Source organism: Arctopsyche grandis, chromosome 7 (genome assembly GCF_051622035.1).
Source record: "Arctopsyche grandis isolate Sample6627 chromosome 7, ASM5162203v2, whole genome shotgun sequence".
NCBI classification, from domain to species: Eukaryota; Metazoa; Arthropoda; class Insecta; order Trichoptera; family Hydropsychidae; genus Arctopsyche; species Arctopsyche grandis.
Genome location: NC_135361.1, coordinates 10,810,955 through 10,835,536, shown reverse-complemented (window position 1 = coordinate 10,835,536; position 24,582 = coordinate 10,810,955). Strand labels below are relative to the sequence as shown.

The 24,582-nt window shown below is 34.9% G+C and overlaps 4 protein-coding genes across 4 annotated transcripts in view; 2 read left to right on the top strand and 2 right to left on the bottom strand.

Moving 5' to 3' along the window:
* LOC143914760 (uncharacterized) overlaps positions 1-24,582 on the bottom strand; it is a 1,424,209-nt gene that overhangs the window by 656,603 nt on the left and 743,024 nt on the right. The gene's annotated exons all lie outside the window — the stretch shown is intronic.
* Positions 1,083-4,342, top strand: LOC143914337 (uncharacterized). The gene is made up of 2 exons (XM_077434526.1): positions 1,083-1,234; positions 3,170-4,342. Exons 1-2 carry the CDS (start codon positions 1,223-1,225, stop codon positions 4,103-4,105), a joined length of 948 nt encoding a protein of 315 aa, XP_077290652.1. The 5' UTR covers positions 1,083-1,222; the 3' UTR covers positions 4,106-4,342.
* On the bottom strand, positions 5,082-6,810 carry LOC143914341 (uncharacterized). The gene is made up of 2 exons (XM_077434529.1): positions 6,751-6,810; positions 5,082-5,431 (listed from the first exon to the last, which is right to left on the bottom strand). Exons 1-2 carry the CDS (start codon positions 6,760-6,762, stop codon positions 5,135-5,137), a joined length of 309 nt encoding a protein of 102 aa, XP_077290655.1. The 5' UTR covers positions 6,763-6,810; the 3' UTR covers positions 5,082-5,134.
* On the top strand, positions 21,382-22,995 carry LOC143914336 (uncharacterized). Its single transcript, XM_077434525.1, has one exon. It carries the CDS (start codon positions 21,443-21,445, stop codon positions 22,811-22,813), a length of 1,371 nt encoding a protein of 456 aa, XP_077290651.1. The 5' UTR covers positions 21,382-21,442; the 3' UTR covers positions 22,814-22,995.

Sequence of the window (24,582 nt, the reverse complement as noted above, 5' to 3'; positions counted from 1 at the left end):
ATATTTTTTCCCAAATTCTATATTTATTTCAAAACCTGGACTCAATAGATATATTAATTGCCAAAATACATGCGATATAAAAATTTTCGACCTTAAAAATATTTTTCGCAGTACTTTATTAATATAATAATGTTAAATTAAATTCCGTTTATATTACCCACCACTGCACATCAACAGTTCGGCACAACACGACACGGAAAATACTACTTCTATTCACTATACAGCACTGACTGTTTTCGGCACGTTCATACTTGTTTTGGACAAGCGCAAGGTAAAATCGGTTTACATATACATTTCAGAGCATGACGATACGGCGCAATATCGCTTGTGTCGTATCGTTGTCAATATTGTCACGACAGTTTTATTTATTTTTTATACGACAGTATAAATGGACCTTAATACGTAAATGTTAAATAACGTACATAGTTACAAGTTGAATTTTGTATTGATAATAATAAAGAATATATAAAAATAGAATACGTACATTTAAATGTCAATTTCTCATATGACTGATTTTCCCGTTATTTTTTTCAGCAGTTTTCAAACACAATACAGCCTTTGAATAAGATAAATATAAATAACTTTTACAATGGAATCACGTGAATGAATTCACTCGTAATTTGTCGTCAACAATATTTCTGTGTATATTGAAAGCTTTCGATAAAATACAATGAAAGTGCGTAGTGTGAGACTCGAAGTACCTACAAAGTACACGTACATACACATTAGGAAGACACATTATGAAATTAACGACCTCGTGCCCCTTATTTTGGGAATTTTACTTTGTTGCGTGACAAAAGAAAAACAAATAAGATGAAAATCACGGGAAGGTCGCAAAGTAAACAACAAATATATATATGTACATATATCGAGATATTTCTCAACGCGCCCACTTCATCATATTCGACTTGGAAAAATCGATTTTTCCAGCCACCTTTCGACACGTACGAACCCTGCACTTTTTCCGCAAACATCGCAACCTCGACGCTTCTCAAACGTTTCAACAACGTCTCTCTTTCACTCTTTCGGTTATGAACGATGAGACGTGAAATTTTCCCACCGTTTTGTTTCGATTGTTCGACGAAATCGAAACGTTACGCATAACGCGCGTGACGTCCCGTCAAGTACTATTTAAACTTTTCTTAGGTGCTGTGACAGATTAGTCTTCTCGTCTCCTATTAACGCACAAGTTACCTGTTTGTTTTAGCACTTCTGAGCCGACATGTACAAGCTGGTCAGTATTCTATTATAATATCAAACACGCACTCTGTACTCAAATTTTCCCGCTCAATGAATGGACAAATTGTACCACTTTTACGCTCAATTTGCTCACATTGCTCATCTTTGAACGGAAGATATTAAATTTTAAGCGAGTCTCTGAGAATCGTTTAAGGTTTCCTTGAAAATGAGAACGGTTTCCATTGACGTTAAATTGAGGAAAATTTTTAACTTTTCACACGACTTGCCTATGTACATACGTAGGCGAACATTCATCACTTTTGAACGAGTTTTTCATTTTCTCACACAATACAATTGTACATATAATACTATATTTTTACAATGCAGTTCGTGTAAAAAGGAAAGCTCTAGCTTTCACAGAATACTCTAGTATTCTGTGAATATTTCATTTCAAGTTATATCAAAGAATCGTGTATGAAAAAATAGCATTTTTCCCTTATAGCTGCATTGCAAGTATGTATTTCTATTTTAACATATTCCATTTTACCGGTTTACGTTATATGCGTATGTATATACAATCTAAAATAGGAAGCGAAATGATATTCGTTTAGATATACATACATACATACGTACGAAAATGACCGTTGACATTTTTCTAGGAAAAAAAAACGTGTTTTATCGTTCGGTGCAGACTATTAACCATTCAAAATGTGCATTCGGAATGATCCGGATTCTTTCAACTAACTTTTTGCATTTCAACTTACAATGTGCAGAAATGATAACTAATTTGCTTACTTCAAAAGGTGAACATAAGTGCAGTTGTTTTATAATGAAACATATAAAAGCCTAATAATAAAAAGGTGTATATTCAGTGAAAAATCGCACTCTTTAAGTGTGCGTAGTATCTAGTATCTAGAGTCTAAGTATCTAGAATCATATTAACGGAAAATAAGACACCGATTGTAACTAACAATTTAATTTCAACATATTTCAAACGTCTTTCAAATCTTTTCCACTCTGGCTTCACATAAACTCATAATTTTATAAAAAAAAACTATATACCTAACTATGCGTAATATAGGGTCTCCTGTAATGTCTTCACTATCATTCGTTTGCCATTTGCTTTAGGAAGACATTTATGTATGTATGTATGTTAAACTCTCATGCTGTCCCTTACACCCCATCTCGACCAATAGCATTTCGAACTATAGTGTTTTTTTGTCTGTACGAAATGCTATTGGTTGAGAGGCGGTTTAAGGGACAGCAAGTGAGTGTCTTCATACAGAGGACCAATTATAGTCTCGTTGTTCTTTTCGTGCAAATTAAAGCTACAGCTAAGATGAAGGCCCTTCAAATTACTCTTTAAACTGTTTAGCTGTGTAGTATTTACGTCTTATGTATATGTACCTTATTACCTATGATTTGTCACTATATGTATATGATTATATGTACAGATATACTTTTGCATTATTATCTATCGTTAGAACTTATGTAAATGCAATTTTTATGCCATTTTTATGTATATACATATGTAGGTATAATATCCTCACGTATCTCATAAAAAAACGTCGTATTATAATATTATATGATTGCATAATTTCATGTCCGATTTTCATACGTTGCGGTAAACTTTTTGTCGCAGTAAGCGTGTACGAACTTGATTAATTAATTAAAAAATCTGATTAATTAATTATAAAATTTATATGATGCTCCGATGATGCCATTTCGGGCTGTCCCTGAGCGACGCCTATGATATAACTTGTACATGTATAGGTTTGAAATTATATTCAAATAGTGGTGAAATAGTGGGTAGGATGGTTTGCCAATTTGATGAGTAATCGTCTTGGTGAATAGCATTAACCCAACTATCGAGCTACATATTCTACTCCTAATACTTGATACTTAATACGAAATAAATTATGTAGAAACAGTTTCAAATCAAAAATTTCTTCCTACAATGTCGTTGCTTTAAAATTAACCATTATTCCAGGTGATCCTGTTTTTGTTCGCTAAGACTGCTTTTGGTGCTCCTAGTCATGGTTCAGAAGAGCATGGACACCTTTCTGACGGTTTATACACTGCCCTATTTGCAGCACCATATTATAACATAGCAGCGGACAAAGTCGACTTCTTTGGATCAGCCACACCTATCATCTATACATTCGCTGAAATGGCACCAGCTCACGGAGAACACCACGGAGAACACCACGACGAACACCATGGAGAACATCACGGAGAACATCACGGAGAACATCATGGAGAACATCACGGGGAACACCATGGAGAGCACCACGGAGAACACCATTCTGAACACGGACACGAAGAACACCACGGAGTCGAAGCTAAGCACTCAGAGCACTCAGCTACCATTACCCATCACCCGGCAGCTGTTTCGCACCAGAGCATGACTATCGTTCACGATCACAGAGTAGTTCCTATTCACAAGCACGCTGAACATGCTGAACATGGACATGGGCATGATGAACACTCTGAGCACGGCCATGCTCACGCTGAACACGGACATGAACAGGGACATGAACATGGACATGAACATGGACATGAACACGGACATGAACACTCCGAACATGGACACGCCCACGCTGAACACGGACATGAACATGCTGAACATGGACACGCCGACGCTGAGCACGGGCATGAACACGCTGAACATGGTCACTCTGAACATGCTCGTTCTGCAAGCCAAGAATATATCATCCCATTTGAGCATATTGTGTCTCCATATTCCTCAGCTGTTGAATTCCAAACTGTTCCGCTTTTACAGCAAACCTTGCCTTTGGCTCCAACTATTCCAGTAGCAACTGCCGTGGCTGGTAATGCCTATTCCCCTTACCCCATAACGTGCTATCCCGGTGGAATTATTGGATCCGACGTTAGCCCATGCTCTCTATACAGAGCTTTTGCTTAATAGAGACTATGCAAAACTAAAACCAAAGTTTAAAGTAATACAAGAACTTCCGGTTTTACCGAGTGCGTTGAAAATGTGTGAAGTTCTAATCCTAACCGAAACGATCCTAGCAAAAATTCAATGATTTACTGTCGCTCCTTATTTCGATCAAACTAGTCTTATCCTAATATAGATGCAATCAATTAACCATGTTATATTTTATTTTTTAATAAATTATCATGCGTATATATGAATATTATTTTTATTATTAATTTTAAAATCACTCGTTAGAAGCATAACACCACAAAGTATAAAACAAAACAAATACATTCCTAAGATAAAACCAGCACCAAGTTGAACGCTGAAGCCCCATTGAACTTTTTAGTATAAAATAATTGCCTAAAAGTAAGTATTAACCACCAACAGTATGCTACTAATAAGTATATGTATATACATATATCAAAGGAACACAAAAAATATATTTTTACCTTATGAGAAATGGGACTTTCTCTAATAGAAAATTGAACTTTATCTTAAATTCTATTTCATTATACCTTTAAAATAATATTTAATTTGATACGTAATTCATTGATAAATTAATCGAAGCTAATTTCCAATCTGTATAAAAAACATGCACCAAGTGAAAAAAAATCGCCGTTTTGTACATTTGTTCTGATAAAAGAACGTTAAAGATCTACATTTACATAACAATTGTGGTCATCGTCTACACCGACGACCATTTTCCCAAGGTCCATCCTGACAGTTTCCGGTTGAAATCTGCATAGCCTAACGAATTCACGTACGTGCGTGTCTCAAGATCTAAATATTACAATTTGAATACGTTCACTGTGCATACAAAAGAGCCAGTATTACGTAATAATTAACATTAACGGATGTACTCGAAATAGCTTCACATTTAAAAATGACACAATTTAGGAGGAGTTGGAATGTCCAAAATAAAAGACTGCATACGTTTGTATCATTTTATTGAAAATCGGTGGTTTTTTTCGCCATCGTACATACATATGTACATACACACATAGCACATGATTAATGTATGGCGATGTATGTAGGTGCCGCTAAGATTTTGTGATTGACGATTGGTACCAGGGTTTTGGTACCGTGGATTACGGTACTGGAGTGGCTGGAGATGGATGCTGGTACGGAGGCGATCAGAGGTGCGTGTACCACGGCTGGATGTTGAAGAATGGCCGCATGTTGAAGAATGGCTGGATGGTGGAGTACAGCTGGATGGTGGATGATAGCTGGATGTGCTTCGTAAGCGATTGGAATAATTCCAGCGCTGGGTGCTGCAGACGCCAAAGCGCACAAAGCCAACAAAGCCAACTGAAAATTAGTTTTAAAATATATTATTTGATATGTAATAAAAATTAAATGTGAAAACAATACTGATATATGTATGGACATATCGTATATAGTTATTATACATATGTATGTATCTACTAATATACATAAGTACCCGATAGAATTTAATTTCAATATCATAACTACCAAGTACGATTTGTGGAAAAAAAATCGACCATTATATACCTAAGCCGGAGCAAAAAACGTGAATTTTGGATTTTCATCAATGGGTATAGTGGAAAACTGGTGTTGTATTACATAAAAAAAATAATCGGTTTTTAACAATGTCCTGTGTCTCCAACCAATCGATTTATCTCGACGAAAATTTCGATAAAGTTGTTTTTTTTTTCATATATGTATCTCTTTTCTAGAATTGTTTCTATTTTAAAGTATTTAAAAAAAATAAACGGTTTACAGTTATCTTATTCAGTTTAAATTGGTCTTTTATGATTAGTTTTGGCTGATAAATGAGAATTCAAAACACCGTTTTGCCCGAAAGTCCCCGAAAGAAGCGCTTTTTTTTAGAAAATCATCGTTTTTTTGTATCCCGTGATAAAAAAAATCATTTTGATTATTTTAAAAATAAAAATTGTTGAGTGCTCCCTTGGGTATATATAATACTTAATCTGAATACCAAAAATTGCGAAAAATACGAATTTTATGCAATATGTAGAAGACAAAATGACCGTAAATCGTGACATTTTCATGACAAAATATTGTTTAAAATCGATGTTTTGTTTATTATTTAACGTTTCCTTGATACAACGATAGTTTTCCACTAGGCCCATCGATGAAAATCCAAAATTTCGGTTTCTCACTCCAGTCTATTTATTATACTGGATACGTGTTATTTTTTTTCCAAGTAAACTCCCTTTTTGCAAATCTTCTAGTATTAGAATAATCAAAAAAAGTATTTTATATTATAGATCAATTTAAGGATAAAAAGCATTCAGTTTAAATGTCATAAACGAATGTCACATGATATGCAACAATTTATCATAAAAAAACGAATTAAATTAACCTTTTGAGTGTGACAAAAAATCAATTATAATAATTATCACGCACTGGTCATGGGTGGATAAAAATAGCATTTACAATTTCTTAAGAGAGTGCTTTTATCTCAAGGTAAATACACTCACATGCACAAACTGGTTATAGAGAACATTGCACTCGCTGCACATTAACGATCATCTTTGTTTTAAAATAAGAAACGAGAATAGTCATAGTTCAACAGTGAATCTCGGGAATTAAATGTCAAAATGGTGAAAGATATAATTAAAAAAATATGTTTTTATATTTACCAAAGTATTCATTTTTCCTAAAGAGCCTATGTCTGACCTGTGTAGTCACTACAAACTGCTTCTTCACTGAATGATTCTGAAATGATGATCACCTGTCCTTATATACGCATCTTCTACTTGCATAGAACCTGTATTCAGTGTAGCAAGTGCACTCGGAAAGTCGGAACCTTCATTTAAAATTCAAAATTACTCTGTAATCAATACTCGTAGATCAAACTTACGAGCTTTCGTTTCAAATTTGAATTTTTTCACCATAAATCCTTCAAGCTTCAGCTTTCAATTATTTCATTTTATTGCGTTTAAACTGAAACAATCGAATTTGGCGGGCGCCATTTTGTGGACCCGACACGAAGCGTTTTGATTGGTGGATTCGTGTTTTAGGTAGCATATGATTGGTCAATTATTTTGTTGATGAATTTAAATTCGAATTAACAATTTTTAGACTTAAAACACATATTTTTTTATTTTAACATAATAAAAATAAAACGATTTATTTAAGTGGAATTAATATATTATGAAAATACCAAAAAGTCAAATTTATTTCTTCATTGTGTTGTTTGTGCTTTTCTTCAAATTTTAAAAGTGTTTTCAACTTAATATTAAAAATATATCCATATCTATGTATGTAATTACAAAAAAATAGTTTTAAATTAATAGACACAACTAGTAATATATTATAATAGAATCACCACAACGGATATATTGAACTATAATTGGCTTAAAAATGTTGTTATAATCCATAATGCATAAAAGCAATTGATTGAATATTATTAAGATTAATATTATTCTGACATAACAACAAACGACTGGCAATTTGCTAATTAACATGTGTTGAAATGTCAGCACATATTAACCTTGTTAAGGACTATGACATTTCAACACAAGATTTAAACTCAAATTTTGAATTTCAAACACGTTTATTGATCAAGGCTTTCATCCAATACATTCTTTTACACTGAGATCGTATCAATTCTTCGGATACAGGATCTGAAATTAAATGTTGAACGTTATAATATGTCAATTTTATTTAATAAAGGTTTTAATATGCACTTACCAAATTAGCGTGAGGGTAGGTATAGGTTGCAGGAAGTGCATGATATGCCAACGGAACTGCATATGCAGCTATGTGGACAGCTGGAACTGTATCGGCAGGGGTCTGATATGATAAAGGTGCAAGAAATTTATGTGATAGAAGCACTTGAGGTGCAGCAGTCGACAACGCCAACAAAGTCATCAAAGTCATCTGAAAATTCAAGACAAACAAACAATAAATGAAATCTTAAAATTGATATTACAAGTTAATTGAGGATGACTGTACCAGTTTCAACATGGTGAAAGCTCTTCGAAAGTTACACACGACGTAAATGCAGTTCGTTTCTAATAAGCGCATCCTCTTCTTTCGTCCTTTTTATAGCAAAGGAGGATGCATCGATCGGCTATTGAGAACTGGTCTTAGACAAAGCTTTGACTCTCAACTTTTCTCTTGATCTTATTAATAATATTAAAATATAAATTTAAATGCGTAATAAATATTAAATATCCTCGTCACGCACGTCACGTTCATATTCCAATAAGTAAATATCAAGTTTAATTAAAACGATCCGCATAAATCAAATGAGACTATCTTGAAATAACACACTGGTTATTGAAGAAAATTTTTATGAATTTATTTTAAATATATGTACATACTCTTAATTGGGTCATAGATATAGATTTACGAGCATACATATTTATACACATTTCTTAAATATCGATAGAATTTTTTACTTTAATATTTAGAAAATTAAATAATAGAATACTGTGTACTTGTAATTATATGTACGTTTGAAGAAATGTTTCTATGAAATATAGACTTAAAATTATTTGCAAGGAAAAGCGATTGAATAAAAGTAATTTTCCGACTGAATAAGCATCGAATGAAGAACTGAAAATTTAATTTCACCTTGTCGTCTTTTTCTTATTATTTTTTTTGTTATTATAAATTACAGGCAATATATGAATGTAGATCACAAAAAAATATTTTATCAATTTGAGTTGATTTTACACCCCAATTAAACAGTTAAGCCGGTCGGTTCTTCGGCACATTAGATACCACTGTTTAACCACAAGCAAGACATAGATATCGTAAACTATGTACATACATATGTAAGTAAGGAAAAACCTTTGTGGATTTGTGGTAAGACCTGTTCCTCTAGTAGCGGCATAGGTTTTGCTCTTGTTTCTACTCTCAGTGCTAGAAGGTTACGTTTGTACATTGGCCGACGCTGCCAGGATATAAATAACACCCACCCATGGTACTTTGTTGAGCTGAGATCCTATACCCTTTGAAGTTTAAATTGTATGACTGTTACTTTGCTATGCACTTTAGGATTCAAATTGAACAGGACGTGTGCAACTTTTCTGTGGGAGATTCCAGCAAAGCAATTGATGCCAATTGGATATGGAAATTTTACTGTAATTCAGTATCGTCGAGTGAAAGAAGATTTTCGTACAATGGTTTGGTTTTGAATTGGCTTATATCTATTTATTTATACTCGTAATTTGCATATGTACATACATAATAAATAATTAACTTCATACCGGTACGTCACTGAAATACATCCACATATTCGATTTATTAATTTTGAAAGCTAATGATATTCAGCTTCTCTTAAAGTTTAATTTTATCATTGATTTACTATTTATTATTGTACATACATATATTTATATACATTTTTTGTTGTTGTTGAGATGTATTGCGGATATATGTATGTATTAATATTGAATGTTATTTTTATTTTGTTAATCAACAAGAAGTTTTACATGTTAAACGCCTAAATTTGAAGATGAATACAACTTAACATTATTTTTAAATATTCTTATGACCTTTTTGCCAATTAATTAAAATATTTCTTAAAAAAATTCATAGAAGCTTTGTATATCTGTATAGATAAAGTGTTATATCTATGAAATTCGTTTAATTATTTTAAATTTTCTATTTTAGAGAACTGATTATATTCAATCAATATTTTTTTAGAAGGTTTTTCTTAGTAACACAAAGATAAGTGTTCTCTTACTAAAACTATTCCGAAACATTGCCATTTTGCGAGGTTTTTATGAGTTTGCATGTACTTACATATGTACAGTCAAAATTACAGACTTAGATACATATGTACATATGTATGTACGTAAAAGTTCAAAGCTACGTAAATATTTATACAAACACAATAATAAAAAGAAAACGTTACATTGTCTATTACACACTAATTTAAGGTTTGAAAGGAACATTATTTTTTATGAAGTTTCAGACGAAAAAAAAAACTGCAAATGTTAGTTTGACTTAATTAAGCCAGTCAGCATATCCCCAACAGCCTTCAAACAACTGTTCGAGTGCATAAAAATACATAGATAGCATGTATAGGTACATAAACCTACAAACATATTATATATTAGCGTAGATTTGTTCGTACACATATTCTTACAAGCTATTAATAGTTATCTCTCGAAAATTCAAGCTTATAAATATAACATTTGGAATTTGCTGATATTATAAAATGCTACCCACTCTCTGTCTATGATACTATGTAAACATTATTGCTTATTGATGTTTGTAATTGACCAACAAAGCGTATTGGGGTTCATCTATATCTTCTTCATGTTATATATATATTATATGTACATATGTGTATATATGTATATAAAATAGATATTAATCGAAGTAGATTCGATCAAATTATGTACAATACAATATACATATGTGCTTACTTACAAATAAAAATATGCAGGGTCTCAGATTCTAATAGAAAATACCCACCTAAATTATGTAATACACGATTATAAGTGACGTTTCGAATTCATGGATAAATGGCAGGCAACTTTTGAGAGGTCCGAGACATTTAAAAATCAGGCAATCTGTCATTGTTTAGTTAGATCATACTTTCGTGCAGGTTTAAACTTCACGGTCGATCACTTTTTGCATCGAGTCGACCTCAATTTTTACGACCAAAAATAATTTCATGTGATTTATCGTCGGATAGGAGCGCGAGATCGCACACTTCCCGCCAGCTTTTCCCGTCATCTTTTTCGGAAAACGTGCGATTTTCCCAAGGTGCCTCTTCGCGAATTTCATCAAGAATGTACTTGAGAGTTCACACGTGAAGTTCGAGTGCTACCTTGGCCACTTCGTGCCAACATCAGACAGCTAATGCCTCCGATCAAGGCTGAACCTGATATAATGGAGCACGTACCTAATACGATCGCAATAACGTATCGAACTTATTATGTGTCTCCTTTGCTTTTTACTTTTATGCATTGTGCAGAATTTCACACTGAATTTGTCGGGCTTTTGTATATGTATATACATACACATATAATGATATTGTGTTCGAGAAATGTTAAGTGTTGGATTTGAAGCTTGACACCGTATACACTTGTCACCGTATACAGACGTATTATCAGAACTGGATAATACGTGAGCGCTTTTGTTATGTCATGTCAATTGTTGACTACATGATTGACAAAGAAATTTAATATATCATGGAGATATTTGTATAATAGGTTTAAATTGCGTCGGTTTATTGATTATTCTAATTGTGTTATTAAATTATAATATAATTGATCAATTTTGAATTGCTTTGCAGGTGATATATTATTTTTGTGATCAGTGTCTATCAGACTTTTATACATAATATATAAATACTGATGAAATCAAAATGTCGATATTATTTTCTGAACATAAACTTGTACGATTCAAGCTACATTATCGATGTTTTTTTACCATTATAAATTAATAATATAAAAGAAAATTTATAATGCAATCACCAATTTTAATTATAATCAAATTAATAATGTAATCATGAAATTTAATAATGCAATCGTTGACAGCTATATATTATTGCAACATTATATTTAATGTTTTGCTAAATATTTCTCGAAATAAAAAAAAGTGGATTTACACCAATTTAAAATATCGTTGGCTCATATTAGGAATTAGTTATATCGAAATTGTCTAGAATTTTCCTTGTAATAAAATTTTATACATATTTATTTTAATTTATATCTTGATTGTACTAGTCAATGAAGCGTATTGTTTTCCGAAAAAATATACCTAATGTATTTGTTTATTTTTTTTTTTTTAAATTTGGACCATTTTGGCATTACAGGTAAAATCTTATGCGCCACTAACATAATATGCGAACATTTTACTGTATATTAACAATATTACGAACCTAAAGTTCAAGGAAGTATACCTATGTACATTTGTATGTAGGCATATAAATACCCTTGAGAATTCGAGTTTTGGAGGTATGAACTACGGCCGTAGATCGATCGATTCTCAGATATTCAAATTGACGGAAGTCTTAGACGAAGATTCGATATTTTTCATATACATAGACCAACCTACATGCGTATGATGAAACAGTCTAATCAGTTTCACCATTTAATGCATGCGTATAAATACTGACAAAAATCCGAGAAACGGTATCAGTTAGCCTGTCTAGGTTTTCTAGTGAACTTGTCCCGAAGTTTCAAAAAAACAACACAGACCACGATGTTCAAGTTGGTGGTGTTGTGCGCTGTCGTCGCCGTGGCTTCTGCCAAGCCATCCCTGTTGGCTTCCAACCTCTTGGCTCCAGGATTAATCTCATCTCCCTGGGCTCTCAGTGCTGCTCCAGGATTATTGTCATCTCCTTTGGCCCTCAGTGCTGCCCCAGGCATCGTCCAGATTGGATCTCCACTTGCTTTGTCCAGCATCAATGCCGCTCCTTTGGCTCTGTCCAGCATCAACGCTGCTCCTCTGGCTCTTTCTAACATCAACGCCGCTCCTTTGGCTTTGTCCGGCTTGAACACTCCTTTGGCTTTGTCCGGCTTGAACTCTCCTTTGGCTTTGTCCGGCTTGAATTCTCCTTTGGCTTTGTCAAACTTGAACGTTGCTCCTTTGGCTGTATCCAGCATCGCTGCTCCTGCTTTGTTGAACGCTGAACCAGCTCTCATCCCCGGATCCCCTGCTGGAGTTGTGAACGTCAACGGAAAGCTCGTAGACACCGCTGATGTAGTCATTGCCAGAAATAACCACCTCGTCGCCAAATCCTTGGCCGCTCACGGAATCCAGAAGAGATCTATTGCCGCTCCCATCGCTCTATCATCTCCTCTTGCCCTTTCCAACATCGCTGCTCCAGCTCCCCTTGCCCTTTCAGGCTCCATCCTCTCATCTCCACTTTTGTATTCTTCCCTCATTCCCCGTCAAAGCCTCGTTTCTCCACTTCTCTCCTCCCAAATTTTGTCTTCTTCCCTCATTGCTCCTCAAAGCCTCGCTTCCCCACTTCTCTCCTCTCAACTTTTGTCTCCATTGGCTGCCCGCACCATCATCTCGCCAATCCAACCCATCGGTATCCACGCTTTGTAAATATAATATAATAATTAAATAAATGATAAAACGACTATCTGCACAATCTTATGTATGTAATGTAAATATATATATATGTATATGTATTATAAAGCAAATTTGCTATTTTTTATGAGTTCAAGTGGAATAACTGATACTTTTTGGAAATCAGTTTTTTTCACAAAAATATTGTGAAATAGGCTAATTATAAATGAATTTTTTAATAAATATTTTTTGAAATATAAATTTGTAAAAAAATTATTTCCCCATAATAATTGAGATTGAAGCTTTAGCAAAATCATGAATTGAAATTATGAAAAGGAGTCAAAAATTCAATAATCATATAAAAAAATAAAAACAATCAAAATCAAATAAAATATATTTCTTTTGGGTACCATTTATCGGCACGGCAAATAAAAATAATGCCCTCTCTAAAATAGCTCACACGACAGATTCGATTTTCGCCCGGAAAATCAATCGTCAAATGATTTGATAAAATTTGACAAAAATAAATATCGATGATCTAAAATGAATAGCGCAACCCCTAACTTAACCTGACCTAACCTAACCCTTAAATAAATAAGTGTTGGCTGCTAATATACTATGTGTTTGTATGGATATTACGACGTGTGGACAATGAGGAGAGTGCAAATGGACAGGAGCATCAAAAACTCGTCAGCTGTCAAAAACTGACTCGGAGCGTCAACTGTCAAAAATTATAATTTCACTGATAGGGGCCAGTGAAAATGTAATTGGATATGATTTCACTGTATTATACCCAGTGAAAATGTAACTGGTTATGATTTCACTGAAACGTCAAATTTTATTTTTGCTACTGGCAACCCGTTTGACATTTAATTTGCCATTAAATGTTAATGTGACATTAAATGTCGTTTGGACATTTTCCGTGTAATTTATTTTACAGCCGTGCCAAAAATACTATCCCATTTCTTATTATTATTTTTTGTTTTTGTAGTAGTTTATAATATGTATTAAGCTACTATGTATACATACATATGTACATATGTACAATACCAATGTATGTATGTTAAATATGTGCATCTATCCAATGTATGCATTTGTTAAAAATAAAGCAACTTTAAAAGATCCTTGGAGCATCCACGATTCTGTATCAAATAAATTACACTAAACGTAGAGTGACCATACATCCCGTTTTAGCCGGGACAGTCCCGTTTTTATGTGCTTTGAGTTCATCCCGTCGTTTTCGTAAAATTGATTTGATTTGTCCCGTTTTGTCCATGCATTTCAAAATCAATTTGTTTCACAAAAACAAATATTATTATTTAAATATAGATTTACTAGCTGTATTACCCGGCTTCGCTCAGTGTTTATAATATAAACCGCTTAAACATGACTAAGCTAATTTAATTAAAAAAAAAAAAAAATTTAAAAATTTAAAAAAAAAATTAAAAAAAAAAAATTAAAAAAAAATAAAAAAAAAATAAAAAAAAAATCAAAAAAAAAATTAAAAAAAAATTAAAAAAATCAAAAAAAAAAAAAATCATTTTTTTTTTGCCTTCTGGGGCTTCGCCCTCGGCACCCCCCTGAGCCTTTGCCTTCTAGGGCTTCGCCCCTCCACGCCCCATGAGCAATTGCCGTTTAGGGCTTCGCCCCCATGATCAGTTGCCTTTTAGGGCTTCGCCCCTCCGCGCCCCCATGATTCAAAGCCGTCTAGGGCTTCGCCCCCCTTAGTTAATGCCTTTTAGGACTTCGCCCCCCGCGCCCCCAAGATAAATTGCCGTTTAGGGCTTCGCCCTCCTTAGCTAATGCCTTTTAGGGCTTCGCCCCTCCGCACCCTCATGATTAAATGCCGTCTAGGGCTTCGCCCCCATGATCAGTTGCCGATAAGGGCTTCGCCCCTCCACGTCCCCATGGTTAAATGCCGTCTAGGGCTTCGCCCCCATGATCAGTTGCCTTTTAGGGCTTCGCCCCTCCGCGCCCCCATTATTAAATGCCGTTTAGGGCTTCGCCCCCCTTAGTTAATGCCTTTTAGGGCTTCGCCCCTCCGCGCCCCCATTATTAAATGCCATTTAGGGCTTCGCCCCCCTTAACTAATGCCTTTTGGGGCTTCGCCCCTCCGCACCCTCATGATTAAATGCCGCCTAGGGCTTCGCCCCCCTTAGTTAATGCCTATTAGGGCTTCGCCCCTTCGCGCCCCCATGATTAAATGCCGTCAAGGGCTTCGCCCCCATGATCAGTTGCCGTTTAGGGCTTCGCCTCATAAGGCTGCGCCCCATGGGGCTTCGCCCCATGAGGCTGCGCCCCCTTCGGGGCCCCATGGGGCTGCGCCCCCTTCGGGGCCCCATGCGGCTAAACTCCATAAGGCGGCGCCCCATAAGGCGGCGCCCCATAAGGTGGCGCCCCATATGGCGGCGCCCCATAAGACAGCGCTCCATAAGGCTGCGCCCCATAAGGCGGCGCCCCATAAGGCGGCGCCCCATAAGGCTGCGCCCCTAAGGCTGTGCCCCATAAGGCTGCGCCCCATAAGACAGCGCCCCATAAGGCTGCGCCCCATAAGGCGGCGCCCCATAAGGCAGCGCCCCATAAGGCGGCGCCCCCTTCGGGGCCCCATGAGGCTGCGCCCCCTTTGGGGCCCCATGGGGCTGCGCCCCATGAGGCTGCGCCCCCTTCGGGGCCCCATGCGGCTAAGCTCCATAAGGCGGCGCCCCATAGGACTGCGCCCCATAAGACAGCGTCCCATAAGGCTGCGCCCCATAAGACTGCGCCCCATAAGGTTGCGCCCCATAAGGCTGCGGCCGATAAGGCTGTGCCCCATAAAGCTGCGCCCCCTTTTGAGCCCCATGGGGCTGCGCCCCATGAGGCTGCGCCCCCTTCGGGGCCCCACGGGGCTGCGCCCCTTGTGGCGCCCCTGGCGGGGCCCCATGAAGCTACTCGCCTTGCGCCCCCGCGGGGGTGAATCCATTGAAACGAAAAAAAAAATCGGCGCCCATGGATCGAAAAAAAAAAAATCGAATCACGTGTTCGATGACGTCACCGATCTACGGACGATGACGACCAAGGATATTTACATACAAAGTCTCTTTCCAAATTATAGATTAGATATACAGTTACATTTAAATATTGTTATTTTCATCGTAATTATTTTTTGTCGTAAATTTGTCATTTATTTATTTTTTAATTTTGACCGTTTCAAAAAAAAATTTTTAATTGAATCGGACTAAAAATTTTTTACATGTAATAGAAATTGTAAATTTTATACTCCAATTTTTTTTCCTAAACTAGATACTAGAGTACTTTTACTCTAGAGCAGTGGTTCCCAACCTGTGGTACGCGGTTGATGGTTGTTGGTACGCGAAAAAAATCAGTAATTGCAGACATGCAAGAATGAATGATTTTTAATCATAAATAGAAATATTTTTTATATAATTAATAAACATTATCTTAATTAATCATAGTCAACGTCAATATGTACAGTTGATGATCGAAAATCCGGCAATTGATACCGTTTTATAAAAGATAAATATAGAAATAGATTGAATGCAGCTGCAGACTTAAGGGAATATCTCGCATCATTTGACGGCCTGAAAATCAGACTGGTACAAGGGGCAAAAAGATGAAAGGGAGATAATCAAATACATATTTGTATATATTTTTGAGGATTTTTATTATAAAATTGCTAAAATAAATCTCGACATAGTGCCTACATAATAAAATACTTCTGACATGAAAAGTGTTAAATACAATAATTATTTATCTCACAAAATTAAAAATAAAATCACTTATACCACTATGACTCGCAAAAATCTAAAAATATAAACCCTGTGGTTCATAATAATTATAGATTTTTGGGAACAAGTTTAATTATTTATATCAGGTATACATAGAGTCGAGAATAATTTCTTCATCTGTGTCCACCACCGGTGCATCAGTTTGTCTTCGTGGACGATCTCTGGGGCGGAATATCAGATGCTGAAGTCGTTGCTTGATTTTCGTCATACTCTAGCGACTTGTAAAAGTTATGGTGTATTACAGGGATGTAATCTAAAAGAGTCATCAAGCCCTTTATTTTCTCTTTTTTTATTTTAATTTGGCTGTCCCTTAGTTGAGGAAGACTCTCAGGTGTGTTGCCTCTCTTGGTATCCATATTTATGTTTCTAAATTGTATGGATGTGTCCAAAGATTCTTTGAAAAACATATTTTTTGGCTGCCGTTTTATGAATCTCATCCATCTAATCTTGAGCCAATTGACTTTTTTCTTTACTGTGTCAATTTTTATATTAATTATTACTTTTGCTATCGGATCTGTTGATACGAAATCTTCTTGTTGCATTTTGTGCACACAAAATTTCTTTCGAGTTTCTTGAACTATTTTCATCCAATCTCCGGGTACGTAAACATATTGAATTTTTTTATTTTTCTTCTCTATGTGAGAAAAGTTGGAATCATTCTCTAGATAGCTATGTCCAGATACCATAAACTTATGATCTAAAATATAAATATTTGTGTTTGCAATTACGTACATCCATAGCCGGGAGATGATTTGATTGCAGTTCTGACCGCCACAACTGTCACTGTATGCGATCAAATGCTTGCAGTCATTTGGTACAACGCTTGTAATATATTTACAATCATGTATACCGAGATCGTAAGTCCAGAATTGTCTTTTATAATAAATCAAATTGGTTTGCAAAAAAGGAGTTAGTAGTGTTTTTTCTAAATCAAATGTTATCATGTGAACATTTTCATTTTCACTATCCAATTTTTTTTTTGCAGAATGTGTTCGACTTCAGAAAGATGATCATCTTTTTGTTGTTTTATTACTGCTTTTTTTTCCAAATCGTTTTCAATTTTATAAATATTTTCCAATCTATCGCATGTGTTGCATGTTTTGCTTCGAAGTTTGTAAAATGATAAATTAAAATTTGTGTTAAATTATCTTCGTTAAATTTGTTCTTTAACAGTTTGTCCACCGTCAGATGTAATTTTATCTTTATACAGAGAGTACATTTTTGTTACTGATAACTCTGGTGACAAATATTTTTTCTGTGTGGTGCACTTTCACGTGAATAGTGACTCTGAAACCTAGGAAAACTGTTAATATGTGCTCTTTCCAAAAGCTTATCTTCTGTAATTTTATTTCCTGGTGCATGCTTGCCACGGTTGTCAGATATAAAAGTACGGGTGTCAGTGAAGAAGCTGCATATGTGAACCTCCTGTTAGAAATTGTTAGTTTTCAAAAAAAAGTCTTTGCACACCCTTTTAGAATTTATGTAAATTTCTGTACTTTTCTTTTTCTTATCAATCGAACGTTTTGGCCTTTTTATTTGCACGGCATAGCGAATAAAATTTGTTTGGGCTTCCCAGTTACCTAATTTCCAAAACTAGCTATGTAAAAAAAAAAACTCGCTATGTAAAAGTTTACGTTCATCTTCAGTAAACAAGTCACACTGGTATCGACATTTGTGGGTTTTGCCTTGAACTGTAATCCCCTTCGAAGACACATACTCCATTCCTGAGTTGCGCTTTTGTTTCCTTATGTTTTTTTTTTCAGTTTAGAGGGTCTCTCTTTCTCTTGCGTGATCGGATTGGAACATCAGAAGGAATTTCTTCATTGTCATTTTCAGTTGCTGTCACCACATTGATTAAAGAAGTCTGCAAATCCAGGGCTCCACTACACTGCACGAAACATCTGTTGCAGAAACAGACAAATTACGGTCATCTGGTACCCTTGTTATAAGTGATATCTGGTACCCATGTTATAAGTATAAGTGATATCTCGAATAAAATCCCCAAAAGGTAATTCATAAATTTTTGCGCATAATTAAATTCGTATAAAATTAGCATATAAATTTTAAATAAAATTAGAAAAATAATTAAAAAAATAAAATTAGAATATAATATAAATATTCATTTAAAAAAAATTAAGCTAAAAAAAACACCTTTGCTATTTTGATATTTTTGACAGTTTGAAGTATTGCAAACAAACTTCATACAAAATTGTATGAATGAGAGGCTATGTCATGTTTATGATTATATTTATATTTTGATATTTTATCGTCACTATCACTCGTAAAAATATTAAAATCCATTGATAATGTCACCCCTGTAGACTATCGACTGCCCTTTTCGACACTTGTATCAGTATGGTTCATACAACATTTGTTAGCTTCATATAACGTCACTTGACACATTCGCTCATAAATGGCGTTATTATCAATAATTCACTTCGATCTCTTTGGCACAATAAGAAATATATAAAATGCTATTATTTTAGCACTTAAACCAGCTTTTTTTTAAATGTCACTTGTACCAGTCTGGTTTTCAGACCGTCATTTGAACCAAATTTTAAAAAACGTTCCTCGAAACAAGCACAAGAATCTCATTAAATTTATTTTGTAAGGAAATTTACTTAATACAAGAAAATATATTATATATATGTACTTTGTAATTTTGTGTTTTTATGAAAACAATTTATCTAAAATAGAAGTATGACGAAATAATAGATAAATATATTAAACTTTGAGCATATTATAATTGTGACTGCAAATAACATTTTTTCCACAAAATTTCTTAACAAAACAGATCCATTACGTCTTTACATTCCATACTGTACGGCTGTACACCCGAAACCTTAATTTTGTTGCCGTTCCTTTCTTCGATATATATATTGAGTGAATGTATATATTGAGTGAATTAATATATTGAGTAAATGTATATATTGAGTGAATGCGACAATATATATCAATATACATATACATATATTGAGTGAATGCGACAGTTGCGCTTTGACCAGATAATACGTATTTTAAATCGACAAAATCAAGGTTTCGTATTCTCCAATTTTCTCCTCCGAAACTGGACTAATTTTTAAAAAATATTCATCATCAGTATGAGAAACGTTAAATAAGCACGCTGGACTCTTTTCGTGGGTGTAAAAAAGAGGCGATTTTATAGATGTTTGGCGGCTCCAAACTCCTATAAAAAATAACTAATAAAAATAAAACCACAGATGCATGCCAATGGTGGATATCAATAGCATATTAAAAAATAATTTCTCTAGTGCCATAATTGAGGAAGGGAAGTGTAATACGTTTGTGTGGACAAGGCGCTGGTGTCCAGCCCTCTTAATAAGGTCAAAAATGTTTTGACAACGATTCTGTCCACACCCCTGAACATATCAAGGTGAAGATTTATATTTGTATACTTTATGTACATACTAACTTACTTATTAACTTCATTATTAATTATAATCGCATATGGACGATGATTCGGCATGTAATGAACCGACCATCATCAGTAATTCTTAGACATTAACAATTCAGTTTATTTATTGGTACAATATAAAAGCAGACATGGTTTAAAGTTTGTAATTACAAATTAAAACTTAGTAAGAATATACAGTTATTTACCATAATTGAAGATTATAATCTTCAATGAGTCCATAGACCAAGTTGAAGATTTAATAGTACTAATTTTTTTAAGTATTATAATACTTCAACAAAATAAAAAGGAAACTTTAGAAATAATTTATTAATTTATTCAATGAAAGTCATTGAAGAAGATCAATTTCAAATTGAATATTTTCAAGCTATTTTTAATCTCATAAATGTCAGTTTGAAAGTCAACTATGTATGTACATAATAATAATATTTGAAATCAATTTATTTGAACGAAATAAAACTATAATGCTACAATATTTCTACAAAACGGGTGCTGAATATGATCAACGTTTAGCATCTGTCGTTAATTAGAATAATGCATTAGTTATGATATCAGGTGTCACCTTGGAATCAAAAGTCCTTTCCCACACAGTGAACCCACAAAGGATACTTACGCCAGTCATCTATACGAAAAGATATTTATTTAAATACAATAAAATATATTATTTAAATTGCGCAATATCGGTCAATTGAATATTTTATTATATTGCAAAAAAGGCTATATTTATGTAAAACAAGTATCCTTGGTATTATATAATACGATTATAATTTCTGCGATAGATTATACCGATCACAAGAAAATTCCAAGTGCAATTCAACGCGAGCTTTACAGATTAAATCCACGTTCGATTTGACAAAGAACTTGATCTGTACTATTGAATAATTAATGATACAAAAGTGTGACGGTCACTTCTCTCTATAGCAAGTACGGTAAATACGACTAACAATATGATGAAATATTTGCAACAATTTCACCACTTTTTTTATGGCTAAAAAACGCGTTCGATTTTTTTCATCAAATCTCTTTTGACTATAAATAGCAAGAATGATTATCGAAATGGTATCAGTCAGCCGTTTTCGGTTTTCTAGTAAACTTGTGTCAAGTACCAAAACAACACAGACCACTATGTTCAAGTTGGTGGTGTTGTTCGCTGTAGTGGCAGTAGCTTCTGCCAAACCCAATCTCCTGGCTTCCGGTTTGGTTGCTCCGGGACTCGTCGGAGGATGGGGTGCCCCATTGGCCGTATCTCGTCAATCCCGCATTGACGTAGTCTCATCTCCAGTAGTATCTCAAATCGCTCCTTGGGGTCTCTCCTCCTCCGTTGTCTCCTCTCCAGTCGTCTCTGCCTACTCTGCTGTCCCAGCATGGAACTCAGGACTCGTCGGAGGATTGAACGCATGGAACGGTTTGGCCACCCCTGTCGTCTCCAGCATTGGTGAACCAGCTCTGATCCCCGGATCACCAGCTGGAGTAGTCAAGGTCACCGGAAAACTCGTTGATACCGCTGATGTAGTGATTGCCAGAAACAACCACCTCGTCGCCAGGAATCTTGCCGCTCACGGAATCCAGAAGAGATCCGTCATCTCTCCTCTCGCTTATTCCAGCGTAGTATCTCCAATCGCTCCTTGGGGTCTCTCTTCCTCTGTTGTCTCCTCTCCAGTCGTATCTGCCTACTCTGCTGTCCCAGCATGGAACTCAGGACTCGTCGGAGGATTGAACGCATGGAACTCAGGACTCATCGGAGGATTGAACGCATGGAACGGTTTGGCCAGCCCTGTCGTCTCCAGCATTGGTGAACCAGCTCTGATTCCCGGATCTCCAGCTGGAGTAGTCAAGACCACCGGAAAACTCGTTGACACCGCGGATGTAGTGATTGCCAGAAACAACCACCTCGTCGCCAAGTCCTTGGCCGTTCACGGAATCCAGAAAAGATCCGTCATCTCTCCTCTCGCTTATTCCAGCGTAGCTTCTCCAATCGCTCCTTGGGGTCTCTCTTCCTCTGTTGTCTCCTCTCCAGTCGTATCTGCCTACTCTGCTGTCCCAGCATGGAACTCAGGACTCGTTGGAGGATTGAACGCATGGAACTCAGGACTCATCGGAGGATTGAACGCATGGAACGGTTTGGCTAGCCCTGTCGTCTCCAGCATTGGTGAACCAGCTCTGATCCCCGGATCTCCAGCTGGAGTAGTCAAGACCACCGGAAAGCTCGTCGACACCGCTGATGTAGTGATTGCCAGAAACAACCACCTCGTCGCCAAGTCCTTGGCCGTTCACGGAATCCAGAAGAGATCCGCCATCTCTCCCCTCGCTTATTCCAGCGTAGTATCTCCAATCGCTCCTTTGGGACTCGCCAGCCCACTCATCTCTAGCCCACTCATCTCCAGCCCAATCCTCTCCAGACAAATCATCTCTGGACCAGTCGTATCTCCCTGGGCTGCTCGCTCCATTGTATCTCCAATCTCCCCAATCGGAGTCCATGGAATCCGTGCCTGGTAATTTTGGAGAAGTTGTTATCAACTGATTAATACTAAATGGAATAAATTTTAAACATATGCTAAAAGGACTGCGAATTGACACATTTTCAATTGAATTGACTGATGCGTTTTTGGATCAGTTTTTTTCATTAAAATATGTATATAATGAAATAGGCTTCAAAATTGTGAAATAAATACTTCTATACAATTAAATATCTTCTTTCAATTATTTTACTTTACATAATATTATCAATTTTGTTTTTTTCGTGTTCCACAGGATAGTAATCAATTAAATCATGTTGATAAGCCAAATTAACATACAAAAAAGTGTAGGTAAAGCTACCAAAAGTCGAGGATATCACAAAAAAGGAGCTTATATAAATCTCAGATTATTAAAAAAAACTATTAATATATTGTATAATAATAACCTAAGCATTAAGTTTTGTTAGATCTTGTGATCTGAGCACTGTTCAGTGTACAGTTCAGTGTAGATTAGTAAAAATAATCGTAAGTGAAACGTAAAGAAGGTATGTAAAAAAAGATCACACTTTGTTGGAATTAATTTTTATAAAATAAATTGAACGACCAAAAAGATAAACAATCTGAATGAACAGAAAGACAAAAAAAATCATTTTTACGAATGTACATATGTATGTATGTGAAATGAAATTTTTTTTGTCCGTTATAACAATTCTTTCTTAATAAGAATATAATATTAATTATTTATTTACAATACTTAACATGCAGCTATTAAGGTTTATTAATAATGAAAACTTCTAATAAATTTTAAATACTATTTTTTCCTGAAAGCCAAAGGCTAAGACCATAAATAAAATAAAAATTCATATCCACTTACATATGTTCATCGGTGATGATTAGATAATGTTTTAATCACAATTAGGCATAGAACAACAATTCTGACTATTATACACTGAATTATAAGGAGCAAAAGTCTACATGAGTATGCAGTATTATTGGTCGCATATATTTAATACCCGCTTAATTATATTTAAGTACTATTAAACTAAACAATTGAATAAATAAAGGGTGAAAGTCAATACGTAGTCGCTAGAAAACGAAAAGAACGTGCATCGAATCTATTACATACATTTCTGAATAGCTCACGTTCAATCAGGGAATGGATAAAAATAAATGTCCAAATAACATGAGTAAAACGAAAATGCGAAAGTATCCCGAAATAACTCAGTTTGTCATTGTTTCGAAAGGAGTTTCATTATTATTATGTATGTGTAATAAAATTATTTTTACCACGACCCACTTTTTCATACCCTTTATCATAATATTACATGTCCATTAGATAAATATATTTAACAGTTTAGAGTATAATATTATATTATAAAAGCAATAGAGAGATAAAAATTTGACTTTCAGTGTCTGAAGGTGTTTTTCTGTATCACCCTTTTGACTTTGATATACATACATACGCAAGTATGTACATATTCTTAAATTTGTACATATTCACTATGTAGGTATTATATTTAAATAAATGTAAATTTTAATAAGGATTCTCTAGTTTAAAATTTGAACAGGTACATTTGGTGCTATGAATAACATATGTATATACATACATACACGACACGAAATATATGTATGTGTACATATGTATAATATTGTCCTTTTTATTTGTAGAAATATTACTGTGTAACTTTATAATGAATTTCAAGTAAATTCAAATGAATTTGTATTGTAATAAAATTACTATCCATAAGAACGCGTTTGAATTTTTATTTTATTTCAACCCATATACATAATTGAATATATTCTGTATCA